Genomic DNA, 18,770 nt, shown 5'->3' with positions numbered 1-18,770 from the left:
GCAGCCAGCTGACAGCTGTGACAGGCAGGGGACACTGGCAGAGGCTGGAGGGCATGTTCACTGGCAGGTGCTGGATGGGGCTGCAGGGGCTGGCCCCAGCCGCCCTCCCACTGTCCTGCCAATCCCAGGGGCTGGGGGGCTGCTGAGACCAGCTTATGACGGTGTGAAACAGCCCTGGAGAAGGTGGCTGACTCAGATCTCTTCCTTCTCCCTTTTCCCTTCCCCTTCCCTTTTCCCTTCTTTTTCCTCTTTCCTCTTTCTCTTTCCTTTTCCCTTCCCCCTGTCCCCTTTACCTTCTTTCCCCTTTGTTGCCTTTTTTCCCCCCTTCTCCCTCCCTTGTTTCCCTTTTTCCTTCCCCCTCCCCTTCTTTTCCCTTCACCATCCTTCCTTTTCCTCTTCTTTCCCTTTCCTTCTCCAAATCCCATTTCCAAAGCCAAGGAAAGCCCTTGCCTCCCCAAGGAGGCTACTCAAGGAGCTCCTCAAGGAGTTACCCAAGCTCCTTCCTGTGGTGTTCAGAAGCTCCATCCCAGCTCCATCCAGCACCTTCCTAGCCAGTAGCACCAAACCTGGATGGCTCCAGCATGGGATGGGCTGGCATTGGTGACAGCATTGCCCCAGTGTGGGATGTAGTGGCCCCAAACAGCTCCTGGGACACCCATCCCCACCCCAAAATACACATAGGGTGTATCTCTCTGTTCTGCCTCAATCACAGGTGAGCTGTTGGACCTCTGGACACAGGGAATGATTTTCTGGTTCACTGTGAATTTATTTCCTTTTGGTTTTTTTTATTGAGAACATCTTGTACCGACGTTGCAATAAAAACAAGGCTCCAGGTTCCTCTGTGTGGTTTTTTTCTGTTCTTTATCTGTTCCCAGGATAAATGTCAATGGAAATGGAAAAGCTTTTCTCTGTTTTGCTGTTTTCTTCTCTCCCTGAAAGACTACTCAGGTTTATGAGGGAAAATGGTGGAAAAATCAGAAAGGGGAAAAAAAATCCCCAAAAGTTGCTGAAATTGAACTTTCTCAGGGATATGCCTCTGTACATGGCAGGACCTGGAGGGATTAAACAGATATGTAGACGTGGCACTTGTGGATGTATTTTAGTGGTGGGTTTGGCAGTGATGGGGAGCTGTTGGACTTGGTGGTCTTTGAGGGCTTTTCCAACCTTAATTATTCTGTGATTCCATGATTCAAAGTAGGAAAGTCTACCATGGCTCAGACCATTCCAGGAAGCCGGACTGGGTGTCTTCAGAGGAAGAGAAGTATCTCCCTGCATGCACAGCAAGAGAGCTCACAGCTCTGGTGTGATGTAGAGCCCATTTCTAGGGAAGGTATTCAAGGTGCAAATTGCTTTGTATCAGCAAATACATCTCCATTAGCACTGGAATTGGTATCCTGCACAATACGTGCTCGAGGACAAAGCCTGCCTATTCAGAGCCCACAGAATTCAATCATCTTGCTGAGGAGTATCAGCAGAAAGCAAAGCAAGGCTCGTTTCGCATTCACGCCACAAATATCGGCATGAGCCCACGGAGATGGAACGCTGCCTACGGAACCCTGGCACTGCTTCGCTTTCCCAGCAGTAAATAAAGACATGCAGCCCATGCTGGTGCCCAGTGCAGGATCCCCAGCAGCTCCATCAAGGAGAAACAAGAGAGATTTGTAGGAGATAAGGTGATATTTGTAGGAGACATTGTGTCAGGACTTCTGACTGTTGTCACGTCTCCCAGGACCCTCTCCTTGCAGCAGGAGGTCAGGCTAAGCTGCCCCTCTCAGGTGCACCTGGAGAAGGTTTCTGGGAGGATCTCCCTGGCCATCACTGGGGCCTCACTCCTGTGAGATGGATCAATGAAGCCCTGGTTTGAGCAGCTTTGTGCAGGAGATTGTACCAGGAATGTCCATGCTCTGTAGCAGCCTCTCGGGTTCTCTAGCTGGTCACAGTGACCCCGAGATGCATTACAAAGTCTCTTTTCCCAGCCCAGCGCTCAAAGAAGCAGTCAGAACTCTTCATTTCTTGGTCTCAAGGTTGTTTATTGTTTCTTATCTATAAAATTCTTTCTCCTGGCCTGCTGAGGTCAACCCAGCAAGACAGACAGAGGCATTCTGCCTGCCCCTGGGGTGGTGTTATCTTTTTATACTAAGAACTACGTGTACAATATTTACAATTACTTTCCAATACCTATCACCTATGTTAGACAGTGAGCTTCTACTCTAAACCAACCTAAAAGTGCCAACATTACAGCAGAAGATGGAGGCCAAGAAGAAGAAGAAGAAAGGCTGGACTCACCCATATTCCTCCATCTTGCCCCCTGAACCCCCATTTTAAAAACCCCAAATAATCTACTTTTCACCCCATGATAAATTCACTATCATTCTACTTATACTGTAGTCACTTGTAATTCTTCATATAAGGTTGGTAATTGTTTTTTCCAAGGGCTAATTCAAAGGCACAGGGTCTTGGGCTCTGTGCCAAGGTCTCTGAGCCCCCTGGGCTGGGGCTCGAGCCCTCCAGGGCAGCCAGAGGAATTTCCTGGGTTCCAACACATCCAGTGATGTCCACCCAGCAATATCCTGGCAGCAATCCCCACCCAGAAATGCCTTGTGTGCTTCCAAGGAAGAATTAGCAGGATTTATTAAAAAAAAACCCAAAAAAACAACAAAACAAAAACCAGCCTCAAACTGAGCATTTTTAATCAAACACACCAAAACATTCCAGGAGGGTTTTTCTGATTCTTAGCCTCCATGACACCCCTGGGACTTCACACACTGTGCTGCCATTTGCAGGAGGACTCAAAGAAGCTTCTTGGATATGGGGCAGAGTTTTCTCTTGAGGAGAAAATAGTACAGACAGATGTGGAGCTGAGAAAACCACGTCTCTTAAATACCAGGAATGACATTTGGAGAGGGGAATGAGAAGGGAGAGAGCTAGGCATCACACTGGAGGGAGTCGTGGAGGGAGTTGTGGAGGGAGTCCCAGGGCTTTGGAGCATGTGGGACAGTGGGGATCCATGTGGATGTGGCACTTGGGTCCATAGTGTACTGGAGGGCTTGTCAGTGGTGGGGAATGGCTGGACTTGATGGTCCCAAATGGCTTTTCCCACACAAATTCCATGATTCCATGGTAATATGCAGATGTGATGGTTCTTGCCCAGCATCTGGACATGGATGGTTCCTTCTGGTGGTCTTTGCACCCAAATCTGCTCTGATCTTCTCAGCTGCTTCTGCCTGGGGACCACTGCAAGACAAAAACATCTCTTGGGGAATAAGAGAGGCTGGGATGAACAAGCATGGGAACCAGCTTTTCTGGAAAGGAGGGGACTCCTTGTAGATTACAAGGTGGTGGGGGTTAGCAGGGTGTGGGATGGCCCATACATGGCAGGCACCCTACTCCCAGCATCCACTACTGCCTCTGCAGAGTGTTGGGAACAACTTGGCCACCTAGGTGGGAGGAGATGGATGAGTGCTGGAATGGCTCCCAGTCCTCAGGGCACCCCATGGTGCCCCACAGCAGGTTCTCCCCCTAAAGGAGTGCAGGATATGATGAAAACCTAAGTCATTAAATCTGAGGCTCAGGGTGGAAACAGGGATTAGATTAAAGTGATGGTCCTTAAAATAATCTCCAATTAGTCCCAGCTCTGCTCTCAGCTCTTAGGGGAAAAATTGGGAAAGTAATTGCAGGTCTGGGCCTCAGTTTCCCCTTGCAGATAACAAAGTCAGAGGATCTTGTGTAACTGATACACTGCCTATATCTGTAGGCCATGGGGATATTAATTCTGGTGAATTTGACAGGAACTGATGTGATTTGAGTGCTAATCCCTTAATATCTATTGCTGCTCTGACGTCCCAGCTGGTGGATCCACAACGACTTTAAAGCACATTCCTCCCTTCTCCCCACAGGCAAATGATGCTGGAGAGGTGAAGGTCTGCAAGGATAGTGAAGAGCAACCTAAATAGCTTTTTTTGGTGCAAAATCTTGATGCACTAAGCCAAGTTCCCAGTTTGGGAGTGTGGTTTGGGCCTGTGGTGCAGCACACAGCATGGGGAGCGAGTGCAGAGGATGCAGAGGGGTGCAGTGGAGCCTGCAGACCCCAGATATGCTCCTAGATTAACCTGTGTGGCTGTGCTGGCTGAGAACAAAGGTCCATGGCTCCGTGCTGCCAGTGGCCCAGAGATGCTGAGAGTGAGGGAAAGGGCAGAGCAAAGAGCAGGGCAAAGACATGGATCTTTGTTAGTGGCACAGGCAGTGGGATCCAGGGTACCCCTGGCATGTTTACACCAAGCTCTGCGGTGTGGTCACCATGCTGGAGGGAAGGGATGGAATTGAGGGGGACCTGGACAGGCTGGAGAGGGGAGACTGTGCCAGCCTCATGAAATTCAACAAGGTTAAGTCAAGGTCTTGCACCTGGGCTGGAGTATTCCCAAGAACAAACACAGAATGGCTGGAGAACGGATCAAGAGCAGCCCTGGGGAGAAAGACTTGAGAGTTGAAAAGCTCAGGATGCCCTGGCCATGTGCACTGACAGCCCAGATACCCCTTGTGTCCTGGGCTGGCCCCAGGAGCATGGGCAGCAGGTAAGGAAGGGATTCTTCTGCTCTGCTCTGGTGGGACCTGTCCTGCAGTGCTGCTTCCAGCTCTGGGGCCCCAGCATCAGAAGGACATGAAGCTGATGGAGGGAGTCCAGAGGATGCTGTGGAGATGCTCTGAGGACTGGAACACATCTGCTGTGGGCATCCCTCCTACGGCTGAGAGAGTTGGGAGTGTTAAGCCTGAAGAAGAGAAGGTTCTGGGGAAACATTGGAGCCCCTTCCATTGTGCCAGGGGAGCTGAAGAGGGATGTTGGACAATGGCCTGAAGTGACAGGACAATGGGGATGGCTTTAGTCTGTAGACAGACAGTAGGGTTAGATAGGATATTTGGGAAGAAATTCTTGGCTGTGAGGGTGGTGAGACCCTGGCACAGGCTGCCCAGAAAAGCAGTGGCTGCCCCATCCCTGGAAGCATTCAAGGCCAGACTCGATGGGGCTTGCAGAAACTTGGTCTAGTGGAAAATGTCCCTGCCCATGGCAGCAGAGTGGAACTGGAGGAGCTTCAGATGTCCATTCCAACCCAAACCATTCAGTGGTTCTATGATCCTGAGTCAAGACCTTCATCAGCTGGATGATCTCTTCACAGTCTTTGTCCAGGACCTGGTCCCTAGGAGCTTCCCTTTTTGTCTCTAGTGCTTGCACTGGAGGAAGCTGAAATGCTTAAATATCTTGGAAAGCTCAGGTTACTGTTGGTCCTTTTTGATTCCCTCCCCTTGTGACAGGAGGTGTGAGGTTTCACAGAAAACTCTGACCTGAATTCAGTGTAGGATGGGTGTCCTTTCCCAGGGTCCCTCTTGGGAGTGTAGCTCCCATGCATGGGGTCATTGCCTGGAGAGCACAGGCAGTGCTGGCACTGTAGTGACTTTTACCCTTCTCCAGGCACCCTCTGACTCTGTCCCACCCTGCTGACCCCTCTGACACTGCCCCACCCTGCTGACCCCTCACACTGCCAGACCTCAGCCCATGGGGCCCAGGACAGGAGAGCAGCAGGTTCAAGCTGGGGACCACCCATGTGGCTGGGACTGTTTGCAGGGTGTCCACTCTCTGGCAGGGACCTGTTTGTGGTCCAGTGCTGCCCTATATGATAGAATCACAGAATCATTATTTGGAAAAGCCCTCTGAGACCTCTGAATCCAACTATTTCCCAGCACTGCCAAGCCCACCACTAAACCATGTCCTCAAGGATCACATTTACATGGCTTTTAAATCCCCACAGGCATGGTGCCTGCAGTGTTTGACAACAGCATTGGGGAAGAAATTGTCCTGTATACCAAATCCAAACCTCTCCTGAAAAGCTTGAGGCCATATCCCCTACAAAAGAGGAAATATATTGCTCAGTGCTGCTTAGTGCCCTCGGGAAAGCAATCCACCTGTGGTCCAAGTGTTGCCTAGTGCAGCTCATTGCCCCTGGGACAGGAACCTGTGGGACAAGTGCTGCTCAGTACCTCTGGGACAGGGTTAGGTGGGAACAGATCTGCCCAGTGGTGCTTTTTGCTGCCGATGCCACCGGGGCAGTAACAGCGCACGGCAAACCGGCCTTGCGGTCCCAGCAGGCCCAGAGGGGAGAGCGGGGAGGGCAGGTCCCGCGGGCACTCCGAGACAAAGGCGGGCGCTCCCCGGCGCGGCGCGGCGCACGGGCGAGGCCGGGCGCGGCGCGGGGTGGGCGGCGGCGGGCGGCAGGTGCGGCCCCTCCGGCCCCTCCGGGCCCTCCGCCGAGCGGCGCGGCCCCCGCCCAGCCCCGCGGAGCCGCAGCAGCGCCGTCAATCAGCGTCGCCCCCGCTCCGTCCTCCCCTCCCGCACGCCTCGGCGCGCTGCATCGGGCTCGGTGACAGCAGCGAGCTGAGCGCGGCGGGAGGCTCCGCTCCCAGCCGGCACCGAGGAGCGGGCGCGGCGGCGGCGGGGCTGGGAGGGCTGCCGAAGCATGCGGAGCCATGGGCCAGGGCTGCGGACACTCCATTCTCTGCCGGAGCCAGCCGTACCAGGCGGCCGCATCTGACATGTGAGTTCCCTCCCGCAGGCATCGGGAATGGGGGACCACGCCAAGAGGGAGGGATGCTCTGGGAGTAATGCCGGGCAGAGGAGCGAAGGAGACGTCAGGGACGCAGGAAAAAGTTCCTCTTGCCTGACAGCTGTCAGGGAGGGGGTGGCAAGGAAATGACAAGAGGCTGCGACCCCTCCCTGTTCCCCAGTCTCCACCTATGTTAGCCCCGGGGCAGGTCATCGCTGGTGTTTCTGTGCCAGAGGGCTGGTGTGAACTGAATCTCCCTGTCTCCCCATCACCCCCATCCCATAATGATCTCCTGCAAGGGTAGAAGGCTCCTGGCCCAGTGGTGGGCCGCAGGGGGGCCCGGGTGACTTTGTGAAATTCAGGTCAGGCTTCTGAATTATGGTTTTGGCAGCTTCACACAGGGCAAGAGAAGCCAGCCCCTGCACAGCCACCCGCTCACCAAGCAGATTTGGGGGTCCCTGTGTCACAGTGCCTGTCTGTGTATGGCCAGGTGGGGATCGGGCTCCAGGGGTCATGGTGGTCTCCTGCTGCAGCAGGCACAACGGGCTTTGTGTGACAGCCTGGGTGACCTTGCTGAGGGATGACAGTGCTCCCTGGAAGCAGGGAAGGGTCATGCTCTGGAGAGCCCACGTGGCAAGAGGGGAAGCTTGCAGTGTGTGGATTCCCAGTGCCCAGAGGCTTGGCTGGGCTGGCAGAGCCCCCCGTGTCTGTGCACACGCGTGTGCAGCGCTGGCGAGGCGCCGCAGCTGCTGGGAAGCAGGATGTGCACGGATGGTTCACAGCGCGTGCTCTGGGCACCAAGGATCTGGGGTGCTCCCAATCCCTCCTCCCCCTACTCCAGGGGGAGCATATCCCACATTTTGAAAAGCCCTCTGGGAGGGTGAGGTGAACCACAGGAAAAAAATGCAGGTCTAGGGCAAAAGGGAGGAAGGCTTCTCAGTGCTTGGATTCCTTTGTCTGACAGTGCCAGCTCCACATGCTCGGGCTCTGGCCGAACTGCCTGGCTCAGCTGCTCACACCAGGACCACCAGAACCAGGAGGCACATTGCTGCACTGGAATGTGCCCAGGAGCAGCCTGGGGTCTCCTGGAGCAGGTGCTTTAGGTGATGACAGGATTGTTGGGGTGCAGGGAAGCTTCCATCCACTCCTGCCCCAGCTCTACACATTTCCCTCACCGAATTTTCACACCTTCATGAGTTGACCTTTGGGTGAGAACCTTCTCCCTCTCCATAGAAAACATCCTCCAGCATCTCTCTTGCCTACATGCAATGTGTGCCTTGGATCTGTTTTCTCAAGGCCCCAATAGGTGCTGATCCTCCTACGCTTCTGTGGGTGCTGGGTCTGTCTCTGCAGGCAGCATCCTTCCCTGAGCTCTCCTGGCTCACTCCCTGGTGCTGTGTGTGCTTTGTTCCCTGCAGAGATCCTTCTCTGGTGCTGCCTGAACACGTGCACGTGTCCTTTTCTTTCAGCAAAACACACAAAGGTCTTGAAATGCCATGCGAGCCCCATGTTCCCTCCTGCCTCTGCTGCTGCTGTTTAAAGGCTTTTTAAAAAAAGTAAATGACAGAAAAGCTTGGTGTAGCTGGGCTGGCTGTGCCCAGGTAGGAATTGGCAGGCGAGGTAGGAATGGTGAGTCCAGCTGCTTTACCCTTTTACCCGGGATATGTCCTTCATAGACATCTGTCCCTGCTCCTGTAAACCCCACGGGGTATAGAGAGGTGGAAAAGCTTCCCAGGAGTTGCCAGAGGATGATGCCCTTGGCCCTGCAGTGCTCCCTGGAGGGGCTGCAGTGGTGAGGCTGGCACTGTGGGGAGGGGTGCTGCCTGCTCCCTGCCTCCCCTCCAGCCCTGCCCTGTTCCTTGCTGGCTGGCAGTGCTGCTGGGGCTGGCATCCAGAGGTGGCCCAGCTCTCCCATGTGCATGGTGCATTTTTTTGCAAGGGGATGCAGGTGCAGCATTATCCAGGTCACGTTTTAACCCATTTCCTCCCTTTCTCCTGCTGGGAAGTGTGCTCCCAGGTGGGTGGACACTGACCTGGTTAGAGGTGGGTGGGGTGTCAGGGTGCCTGGAGCTGCTGCTTTCACAGCATCTGACAGCAGCCGGGGCTGGGGAAGCAGCTACTGAGCTCTGCAGATGGAAAACACAGAGGAGGAGATGCAGCTCTGAGCATCCCTGCGGGAAGGATCCAGCTCAGCAGAGGCTGGGAGGGGTCAGGGCTTCCTTCAGGGCACGGCACTGTCTGGGACACAGGGAGCATGGGCTGGGCTCAGCCACACTTTGGGAGCCTTGGGGCACCTGCAAACCCCCTGGAGAACCCCCCAGACCCTTCATGGTTATTGCTGTTCCCTGGACTGCATGTGCAAAATGCCATGGAAAATACTCACTCCATCACTCCATTGTCCTGGCAGTCTGGCCCGGATGGCTCTGCTCCCCCTCCAGCAGGGAAAGGGGTTCAGTGGAAGGAGGTTAACCTGGTCTCCCATTGTTGGGGTTCTTAGGTGGTGCTCTCCAGGTTTTTGAAAGCCTCAGGCTCTTCCTGCACTTGTAACTGGGGCTCTTCAGGATCACCCACCTGCCTGTGCACCCAGCCCTGGAGCCTGGCAGGGAAAATAGAGGGAAAACTCCTGGTTGCAAGCTCCCTGCATTCTGCATATGCCAGGAGCTTCCCAGCACCCTGCACCTGTCCATGGAAAGTCTCCAGGGTGAGCGAGGAATTTCCCCTCCATCACCCCAGGCCATCTCCCTGAGAAGCATCTCCAGCTTCAGAATGGCCAGTGGTTTGGAAGAGTTGGGAATTGGGCCAGATTCTGGCTCTGTTAGTGAGGACCCACACCAAGTGTGCCCTGGCCAGCATCTACAGCAGAGCCCTGCTCATCCCCTGTGAGCTGTGCTGCTCTGGGAGGCTGAGCATCCATCTAGGGCTGAATATAGGATTCCCTGGGGGCAACGGTGGATGTGGCAGCAGTTTCTGGGAATCCGTATTTGCTTCTGCTGCCCTCTGACCCTGGTCCTTGCTTTTGCTTTTGTCTCATTCCCAGCTCCCACGTGGCTCAGCAGGAGCTGTCCTGGGCTCAGAAATGCCAGCAGGGCCCAGAGCTTCCTGGGACTTTCTGCCTGTCCAGCTTGTCCTCCTGAATGGATGGGCCTGTCTGGAGGGGGGAGTGAGCTGGATAGTGAGTGTTGGGAGAGGCTTTGTTTGCTGCCATGGCTCCATCTGCACAGCAGCAGCAGCAGCAGCAGCAGCAGCAGGGGGGTCAGGCAGTGCAGAGGCTGCTGAGTGGGCAGCAGGCAGCCTGGAGCTTGGCTTCCCCCAGCCCAGGTGTCAGGGCTGGGTGGGGGGTCTCACCTGCCTTAGCAATGGGAGATGACAGCAAGGTTTGATGTGGCAGGAGTTGGAACCTGAATTGTGGGATGATTGGTTTGGGTTGGAAAGAACCTTAAAGCTCATCCAGTTCCTATGTCCCTGCCGTGGGTAGGGACACCTTTCAGTACACCAGGTCCTTCCTCATCCAATCTGGCCTTGTAGAAATGTGTAGGAAGGTGTTTGGAAGCACCTTGTAGGAAGCTGTCCCCAAACCTTGTCATCCACAGAGGATCCCCTGTGGGGAATGGACCGGTATGGCAGCCTCAGGGACTTGCTGGGTGCCAGCTCAGGAATGTCCCTCAGGCTGGTTATTTGGCAGCAGGAGCTCTTGCTCCACTCCTGTCCCCAAATCCTTCTCCCAGCAGCAAATCCTGCTCCTGGACCCATGTTCTGAGCCCTGCCTGCATCACTGGCGTGTGGAGTCAGAGGAGAGGAAGGACATAGGAGAATCTTGGGTGGGTTCAAGCCTTTTGGGCCTTTATCAGTTTGCATATTCAAATAGAACAAAGAGAGGGATTTGGAAGTGGGACGAGGTGCATTTCCCACTGAAAATATGAAACCCTGACTTTTTTTGGCTGGGGCTGGGGCTGGGTTGGGGCTTAGCCTGAGCATTGCATCCATCGAGGACAGCCTCACTGTGTGTTGCAGCATCCCCAGAGCCCTCTGCTCTCCACCCAAAGAGGGAGAAGCAGACAGCAGTGCTGCCAGTGCAGCTCTGGGACAAAGTGCTGACTTAGCCAGAAGCCTCCTCTGCCTTCCAGTTGCTTCCCAGCCCCTTCCCAGGCTGTTAATAACTTGCACGTTTCAGCTGGGTGACTCAGAAGACGGTGAGCAGATATTTATAAGGAGCATTTGAAAGGCAGAGACTGGTGCAGGGTTTTCTTCCCCCTTCTCTTCTCTTGAGCTGGTGCCAGCTGAACGTGCCTGTGCTTTGCTTGGCTATGGGGTGAGGTCTGGAGGGTGACCTGCCCATGTCCCCTGAAGTTCAGGGTCTGTTTCCTATGGCATGAGGATGCTGATGCTCCAGTGAAAACCTCCATGCACACTTAATCTCACCCCATGGCAGCAGAGCCCTAATGCTACTGTCTGTGAGGGCAAAAGCTGGCAGGGCAGCCAGAATTTGGGAATGCAGGGATTTGCAGCCCCTGCTTGGTCTGATGGTCCCCAGCCTGGCTCTGAGGCTTGGAGCCCTGCCAAGCAGTGGCATGGATCAGCCTGGTGAGGATGTTGCTGCTTGGTGCTGATGCTGTGGGATGTCTGTGCAGCTTCTTGGTGGTTTGGGGTTTATCCTCACACCAGAGCTGCCCTGTGTACTTACGTCTGCAGCGAGGATGTCTCCACAGCCCTGTCCTCAAGCCAGCACTTGGCTTGAGCCTGGCTGGAAGGACACAAGCTGTGGGTGTTGCTGTGTTTTCCCTTGCTCTCCCCAAAATGGGGTCTTTCCTCATGCGTTTTACTAGTGTGATCACAGACAGGTGGATGGCAGCATCCTTCCTGCATGGAAAAAGCAGGTAGAAGCCATGAAGGCTTTAAGTAAGAAATTGGGGTCAAGGAAGATGGTGCTAGTGATGGGGAACAGTGCCAGAATCCCCAGCCTCTTGATGACAATTTTCAAGAATTTGGTTGTCAACTGCTCAAGCCAGGAACTCCTGCAATGGGATGGGACTCCTGCAATGGGATGGGACTCCTGCAATGGGATGGAACTCCTGCTCCCCTCCTGAGAGGAGGGTGTTGGATCCTGAGCATGAACATCCTCAGGAGCTGCAGGATGCAGGGACCCCCTCGGTCCTTCTGCAGCACCTCAGGGGCAGAGATTGGCCTCCCTTTGGCTGCTGAGGGGCTGAAGCTGGGCCTGAGGTTAGGATTAGGGTCAGGGTCAGAGCTAAGGGTAGGGATAGATCTAAGATTAGAGTTAGAGTTAGGGTCAGAGCTACTGCTAAAGTTGGACTAAATTTACGTCTGGATTTAGGACTATGGTCAAGTTTAGGGCTCGTTCAGATTAGGGTTTAAGGTTAAGGCTAAAGCTAAGTTTAGCTTTAAGGTTAGGTCTAGAGCTAAGATAAAAGATTTAGGATCTGGTTAGATCTAAGAGTAGTGTTAGAGTTTGAGTTAAGTCTAGGGCTGGTGTTTGGCCCATGGCTACATTTAAGGTTCAGATTAGTGTTAGGAGTAGTACTAATTTTAGGTTTATGCTTAGGTTTAGATTTAAGCTTAGGTTTGGGGTTATTGTTAGCCTTGGATTAGATTTAGGGCTAGGGTTAGAATTATGTTTCAAGTTAGTTTAGTGTCTGTGTTAGAGCTAGATTTAAGGCTTAGTTTAGTGTTAGGGTCATAGTTAGGTTTAGATTTAGAGCTAGGCTGGGTCTAAGTTTATGGTTACAGCTATGCCAAGGTGTAGGTTTATGGTTAGGTCTATGAGCAGTGTTGTGGTTAGTGCTTGACTAGAGTTAGTGTCAGGTCTGCCAGGACAAAGGCTGCAGTGCTCCATTCTCCCTCAGCAGAATATGCTCCACTTTCCCCACCAGCACAGCCTTGGGGCCTTCCCATCCATGTTTTTCCCCCTTTGGCTGAGCCAAAGGCTCTCTGGGACCTGTCGTGGTTTTGTCTTGCACCTGTCCTGGCCTCACTGGGGAGTGGGACAGATGCTGAGTCAGCAACGCTGCTGGATGAAACCCCCAAAACTGGGGTGTTTTGCTAAAGCTCAAATGAGGAAAAGCAGTGCTGGCTGTGGACAAAGCAGGTCTTGAGGCATGAGGAGCGTCCCTGTGGAAATGGCAGCAAACCTTCCGAGGGATTCCCCAGAATCAGCCCAAGGGAGGGCTCTAAGGCACCAAGGTGCCCTTTGGGTGCTGCTTTCCTTTGTTCAGACCCAGGTGCAGGTGGATGCAGCAGCAGAGCCAGGTGAGCTCTTGCTGCAGAGGGTGCCACAGGAAACAAGCTGCTCACGGTGGGAGCTGGCTATGATGAACCCTGTGAGGAAGAGGCTGAGGGGGCCTGCTGTTGGGTGTGGCTGTCTCCAGGGAAATGATGATCCTGAGAATGGCTGTGGGTCCCAGTCAGGCATCTGTGGCGGGTCCTGTGCCTACCAGATCAACAGGACACAGCTGGAGCTGCCTGGGGCAGGATTTGTGCTGTGGCGTGCCATGCTGCTGGCTGGGCAGAGGGGCCACCAGTGCCAGTAGCTCCCATGGTTTGGGAACCCTGAGGTCTGTCCTTGGGGCCCCCCATGTCCAGTTGGGACCATCTCCCTTACTTCAAGGAGATGAAGCAACCTGTCCCACTGTGCAGGGATGGAAAGAAGGTCTCCTTCCCCCAGGAGCAACGTGGGAGCTGGCTCCTGGCTGTGTGGGTGTGCTGTGTTGGTGAAGATGGAGGCTCTGCGAAGGTGGGGAGCTGCTGGAGAAGCCCCTCTCCCCCGCGGCGCGGGCAGGGACAGGGACAGCAGGGACAGGGACAGCAGGTCCGTGGGCTGGTGAGAATGCAGCGTCAGGCACGGTGTGTGTTGCTGTGCACAGAGCCTGCAGCGAGCTCCACGTGCCAGCTGACAGTGCAGAGAGCTGCAGCATGGCCGGGGGGACCCCAGCTATATCACCTCCCTCCTGCAGCCCCCAGTCTGCAGGCACAGCAGAGAACCCCTGTGCTCCCAGGAGGGACCAGGGGGTACTCTGGGAACCCTGTAGCTCAGTTGGATCCCAGCTCCTGAAGCAGCCCTGTCATGGGCACTGTGACACAGGGAAGGGGACGAGGCTGGGGACCGTTTCCAGGTGGCACCTGGCTGCCAGTCATCCTGCCAGGGCTCTGTCCAGGCACAGTGTGGCAGGGGAGCTGGAGCCAGCAGTTCAACCACAGAAAAGCCATTAATTAATGGAAAGCATGGTCGAGGAATAAAAGCCTGACTGCTCCGGCACTGGTCCCAGTACCAGTGGGATCTTGGCTGTGCCAGGGACCAGCCCAGAAGGGTGCACCAGAGGAGATTTAATTTGGATATTAGGGAAAATTCCTTCCCTGCAGGGGTGCAGCACAGGCTGCCCAGAACAGTGATGGGGTCCCCATCCCTGGAGGGATTTAAAAGTTCTGTGGATGTGGCATTTGGGGATATGGGTTAGTGGCAGGCTTGGCACTGCTGGGGGAATGGTTGCACTTGATGGTCTCAGAGGGCTTTTACAACCTCAGTAATTCTGTTTCCATATTCCATATGGCATCTCCATGCCTGTCCCAGGGCTGAGCTGAATCTCTCTGCCCGTTCCATCTCTCCCCCAGTATCCACACCAGCCCCACCACTGGCAGTCCATACAGCCAATCCCCACCCCCAGTTTCCCCCTTCCCTCCTCTCAGGGAAAGCTGAGGCTTTGGAAGCGAAAAGCTCAACTCAGCTCTGGCAAATGGGTTGAAAGTATCAGACAGAGCCACTCTTGCCCTGATAAGCTTCCAAGGCATGAGTCGCTTTGAGCTGTGCCATGTCTTGTCCCTCCACAGATGGTCCCCACTCCCTAACTCTGGCTCATGGGAATATTTGGATCATTTGAGAAGAAGTCTTGGCCCAGTGAGTGGCTCCCACTTGTGCCATGTTCACAGATGGAGGATCCAGTTAGAAATCTGTGGTGTTCCTTGGGAGACGATCCCTGCTCCTAGGGTGCTGTTGTTCATGGAAAGCATGGGGCATGGAAAGCACAGGCAAGATCCTGGCTCCTGCTCTATTCCCACTATTTTTAAAGGAAAACAATGCTGGAAGGAAAAAAAAAGCGAAGGCTAGATGATGAACACATGCTGAACCACGATCAACTGCAGCTTTCTTTCCCCCTCTAGTTATCAACCAAATGGACTAATTGAAAGACGAGTTGGCAGCATCTGTAGGGTTGCATTTATCCAAGGACAATTCCCCAGGGATTCAGGGTAACTGTGTGTTTTCTCTCTCACCTGGCTATGCTCCTGCCTAGTTTGGCTCCCTTGGGGTGCTGGTGGCTTTGCTTGGAGGTCCCCATGATGGTGGGATTTGCAAGGATGCCATGCAACAGGGATGAAGATTTGCAGGGCTGCCATGCAGTAGGGACAGGGATTTGCAGCCTTGCAGGGCTGCCAGGCTTTCCAGCCCTGTCACTGAGACCAGCTGCATTCCTGTGGCTCCTGGCACTCCTAGGGGTTTGCAGGGATGCCGTGGAGTGGGGATAGGGATTCGCAGGGATGCTGTACAACAGGAATGGATTTACAGGAACGCCATACAACGGGGATTTGCAGGGTTGCCGTGCAATGTGGACAGGGATTTGCAGCCTTGCAGGGCTGCCAAGCTTTCTAGCCCCACCACGAGGGCCAGCTGCATTCCTGTGGCTCCAGGCAGCCCTGGGAGCTGCTCTCCCAGCCTGGCAGTGGGGGCAGCTGCTTGCATAGGACCTGATGCTCCAGGGCGGAGCACCCGGAGCAGTGTGTTTGCCGAGCAAACAGGGCTCAGCCTTCTGCAGCCGGATCAGCAGCCTCCCCTCGTTTGCTCAGCAAACAAATCCCACCCGGCAAAGCTTCGGTGCCAGCGCTGCCCTTCCCGCAGCTCCTGCCAGCTGCTCTGGCACTGCCATGCAGCACCTGTCCATTATTGTGCAGGTCTGGAATTGTGCAGGGCTCCTGAAGGCTTCAAATGGAACATGGCAGCTCAGCAGCCCTCCCTGACTTTCCTGCCTGCAGATGCCAGGGTGTTGCTGAACCGTGTGTGCCCGTGCAGGGATCTGTCCTGGGGATGTGCAGGGTGAAATCCTTCGGCTCCAGTGAAATGGTTTTGCTCTGGACTGAGCAATTGCAGGAATTTCTGTCACTGCTGGAGGCTGGGGGAGATGGAAACTGCATTGGCAGGTGCTGGCCTGGGAGGCTGGCTGCTCTGGTGATGGAGGAAAGGTGTCTGGGTGTGTGGGGATCCTGGAGCACCACGCCATGCCATTGCTGCTTCTCTTGCTCCAGGCTCTCCATAGCCCCAGACCAGGTTCCCTCTGGGGTCCTTATCCCCCCATAACACACTGCCCACAACCAGGGTTCTACTGACATGGGGACAGATGCCACCTCCCCCCCTCCCTTTGCCTGGAGACTGTGGGATGTATCCCAGCCATTTCATGGGCTGGTTGCTTGCTGCTCCAGCTGACATCTTTTCTCTGCTTCCCCTTTATTTCCCCCTCACAGACACACTCTTTAGCCCCTGCTGCCTGCAGAGACAGAAAAACTCCCTTTGCCCAGGCACTGTTGGCTACCTCAGGGACCCATTTTCTTCTTGTTCCCTCTTCCCTGAGGTGCTGGAGGCATATTCTTCTTTTTATCTTCTCTCCCAGAGCAGCAGGACTGTGGCTTGGTCAGGATGTGACTGTGGGTACTGAGCCTCCCATCTCGCTGCACCATCCCTGGCAGAGTGGCCAGGCACTGGGGTCACCACTGTCACCCCATGGGGACACTGCTGCTTTCCCTCCCACAGAGCTCTCTGGAGCTGGGACCAAGCCACCCTCCAGCCTTCCAGCTTCTCTAAAGTCACCAGAGTCACTTGTGCACTTATAGGCCACTAAGTGCTGTAATTACAGATATGCTTTAATTAACATAATTGTGTTTCTACGCAAATAAAACATTTGGCACAGTTAATTCCAAGGCTGCAGCTCCAAACACAAGGCTTCCTGGCCCCCCTGTGGAGGTGGCAGGGGGGCTGGCAGAGAGTGGGGCTCTCACCTCCCTGCCAGAAGATCATCCCAGTCCCAGCCAGGGCCTGAGCCAGAGCCCCCCCTTCCCCACTGGAGTGTCCTGCCCTGCTTTGGTGGAGACAGCTGTGCTGGCAGACACTTGGATTGCTGGGAGATGGCACTGGGCTTGCTGGAACACTCTGTTGGGCTCAGTGGAACAGAGCGCTGGGATTTCTGGGATGCAGCAAACCCAGTGGTTTGCTGGGACACAGAACTGGACTTGCTGGGATGCAGCCCCAGGATTGCTGAGACACAGCCCTGGGTTTGCTGGGACACGGCTGGAGCCCAGCAGTGCCCTTGCAGCAGTGCCAGGGGTGTTCACCCTGGCTGGGCAATGGGCACAAAGGGTGGATCCAGCCCCTCCATCCATCCCAGAGCCTCCCACTGAGCTGCCTCCAGGGTGTTTTGCCCTCCCTGCACCCAGAGAGCTCTCACTCCCCATTCCCTCTTTAGCAGACCCCAGAGCTCCCCATGCTCTTAGGAGTCTTTGGATGAAGGCTGGAGCTGGGGGCAGCATGCCAGCCCTCTGCCAGGAAGATGCCAGGAAGAACTGGGAAAATGGCTGATGCTTATGTGCTAAAATGCCCTTTCCATTTGAAAAAACAGAAGAAAAGGGGAAAAAACATATTCCATTTTTCTCCAGCTGAAAATGAAAGTGATTATGTAACGAGCAATAAATTACAGAAAGGAATGAGTCATTGGAGCAAATCCCAAGAAAGGCACAGTATTTTTAGCTCCAACACCCTGTGCTGTACTGTGCATTAACCCTTGCAGGACTTGGGCCCCCACTGCAACCTGCCCCTAGGGTGACCCCCCCCAGAGGCATCATATTGATTTCTGTGAGGATTTTGTCCCTGTGACATTCCCAAGGGAAGATGGAAATGATGTAAGCTGTGGGCCCCTCATCCCATGGTCCTCCTTTGTATGGGATGCTTATGGGTGGTCCAGGGAACACTGCTCACCCCAGATCCATGTCCCCATCATGGGCTAAGCCCCCGCTTCTCTTCCCCTCTGCTCATTCCCACTGGGATAATTAATCCTGATCCCTTCCTGAGACCCTGGGCACCACTGTTGTTTCCTTGCCAAAGAGCCTGAAGAATTAATTAGGAAATAAAAGCGAGGAACAAATTAATTGGAAGAGAACTAGCGAGGGAGCAAGTGAGCAATGCTGCTTTAATCCAGGTTAAATTGGGGAGTGATTGCTTTGCTAGCAGAAGAGATGATGAGGGAGCATTGGAGCAGGCAGGTGCCAGGTGAGACAATGGCAACAAGCATCCAGGTGCCAAGGGATGCCCATGGAGAGCTGTGCTGAGGGGGGAGGAAAATCCTGAAGATGCCAGTAGGAAGCTGGAAGAGGAATCTGGAAGAGAGGCTCAGAGCATCTTGGGCTCAGGGCTCAGAGTGTCCCAGGATCACCACTCAGACCATCCTGGGGAGCCCAGAGCTTGGAGCACCCCTAGGAAGAGGGCTCAGAACATTCTTAGGATTGAGGCATGGAGGACCCCTGGGATCAGGGCTCAGAGCACACCTGGGATTTGGGCTTGGAGCACCCATTGGAACAGGGCTTAGAGCATCCCTGGAGTCAGGGCTTGGAACATCCCTTTCTTAGTGACACTGTCATCCTGTGGAATCAGGTACCAGCACAGGGACAGGGACCCTATTCCTTGTGTGCCACATTTCTTTGGGGTCTCCAGGCTGGTTGGAACCAGGCCTGCTTCTCTGTCTCTGAACAGATCCCTGGGTGCTCATGGTAGCACCACACTCCATTGTCACCTGGCAGCAACCCCACCCCTAAATAAGGGGCCAAGGAGAGTGGCAGGGACCAGTGAGAGCTGGTGGCCAAATCCTCGTGGCCTGCAGCTGGAGTGGGGTCAGCTCAGAGTGACACAGCCAGTGCCAGTGGATGTCATCTCCTCATCTTTTATTTAATCTGGCAGTAAATTCCTGTCTTCCATATGCTTGGGCTGGGCTGGGATCTTCCTTATTGCTGCTGGGCCCCCTGGAAGAGGGGCGTGGCACTGCATGTCCAGGGGCTGCTGTACCCCCAGTACACGCTGTCCCTTCTCCTGCTGCACACTCTCATTCTGGCACATAATTCCCCAAAATCCATGTG

The 18,770-nt window shown here is 54.5% G+C and overlaps 1 protein-coding gene across 1 annotated transcript in view; it reads left to right on the top strand.

Moving 5' to 3' along the window:
• The first annotated feature begins 6,415 nt into the window (after window positions 1–6,415).
• PDE2A (phosphodiesterase 2A) overlaps window positions 6,416–18,770 on the top strand; it is a 41,599-nt gene continuing 29,244 nt past the window's right edge. Inside the window, exon 1 of the mRNA XM_066571968.1 lies at window positions 6,416–6,584. Within this exon, the coding sequence (XP_066428065.1) occupies window positions 6,517–6,584 (68 nt within the window). The 5' untranslated portion in view covers window positions 6,416–6,516. The remainder of the gene's footprint in view (window positions 6,585–18,770) is intronic.

The sequence above is a fragment of the Molothrus aeneus genome, chromosome 2, assembly GCF_037042795.1.
Source record: "Molothrus aeneus isolate 106 chromosome 2, BPBGC_Maene_1.0, whole genome shotgun sequence".
In the NCBI taxonomy this organism is placed as follows: Eukaryota; Metazoa; Chordata; class Aves; order Passeriformes; family Icteridae; genus Molothrus; species Molothrus aeneus.
Note: the sequence above shows the minus strand (reverse complement) of the source record. Positions and strands in the feature narration are given on the sequence as shown.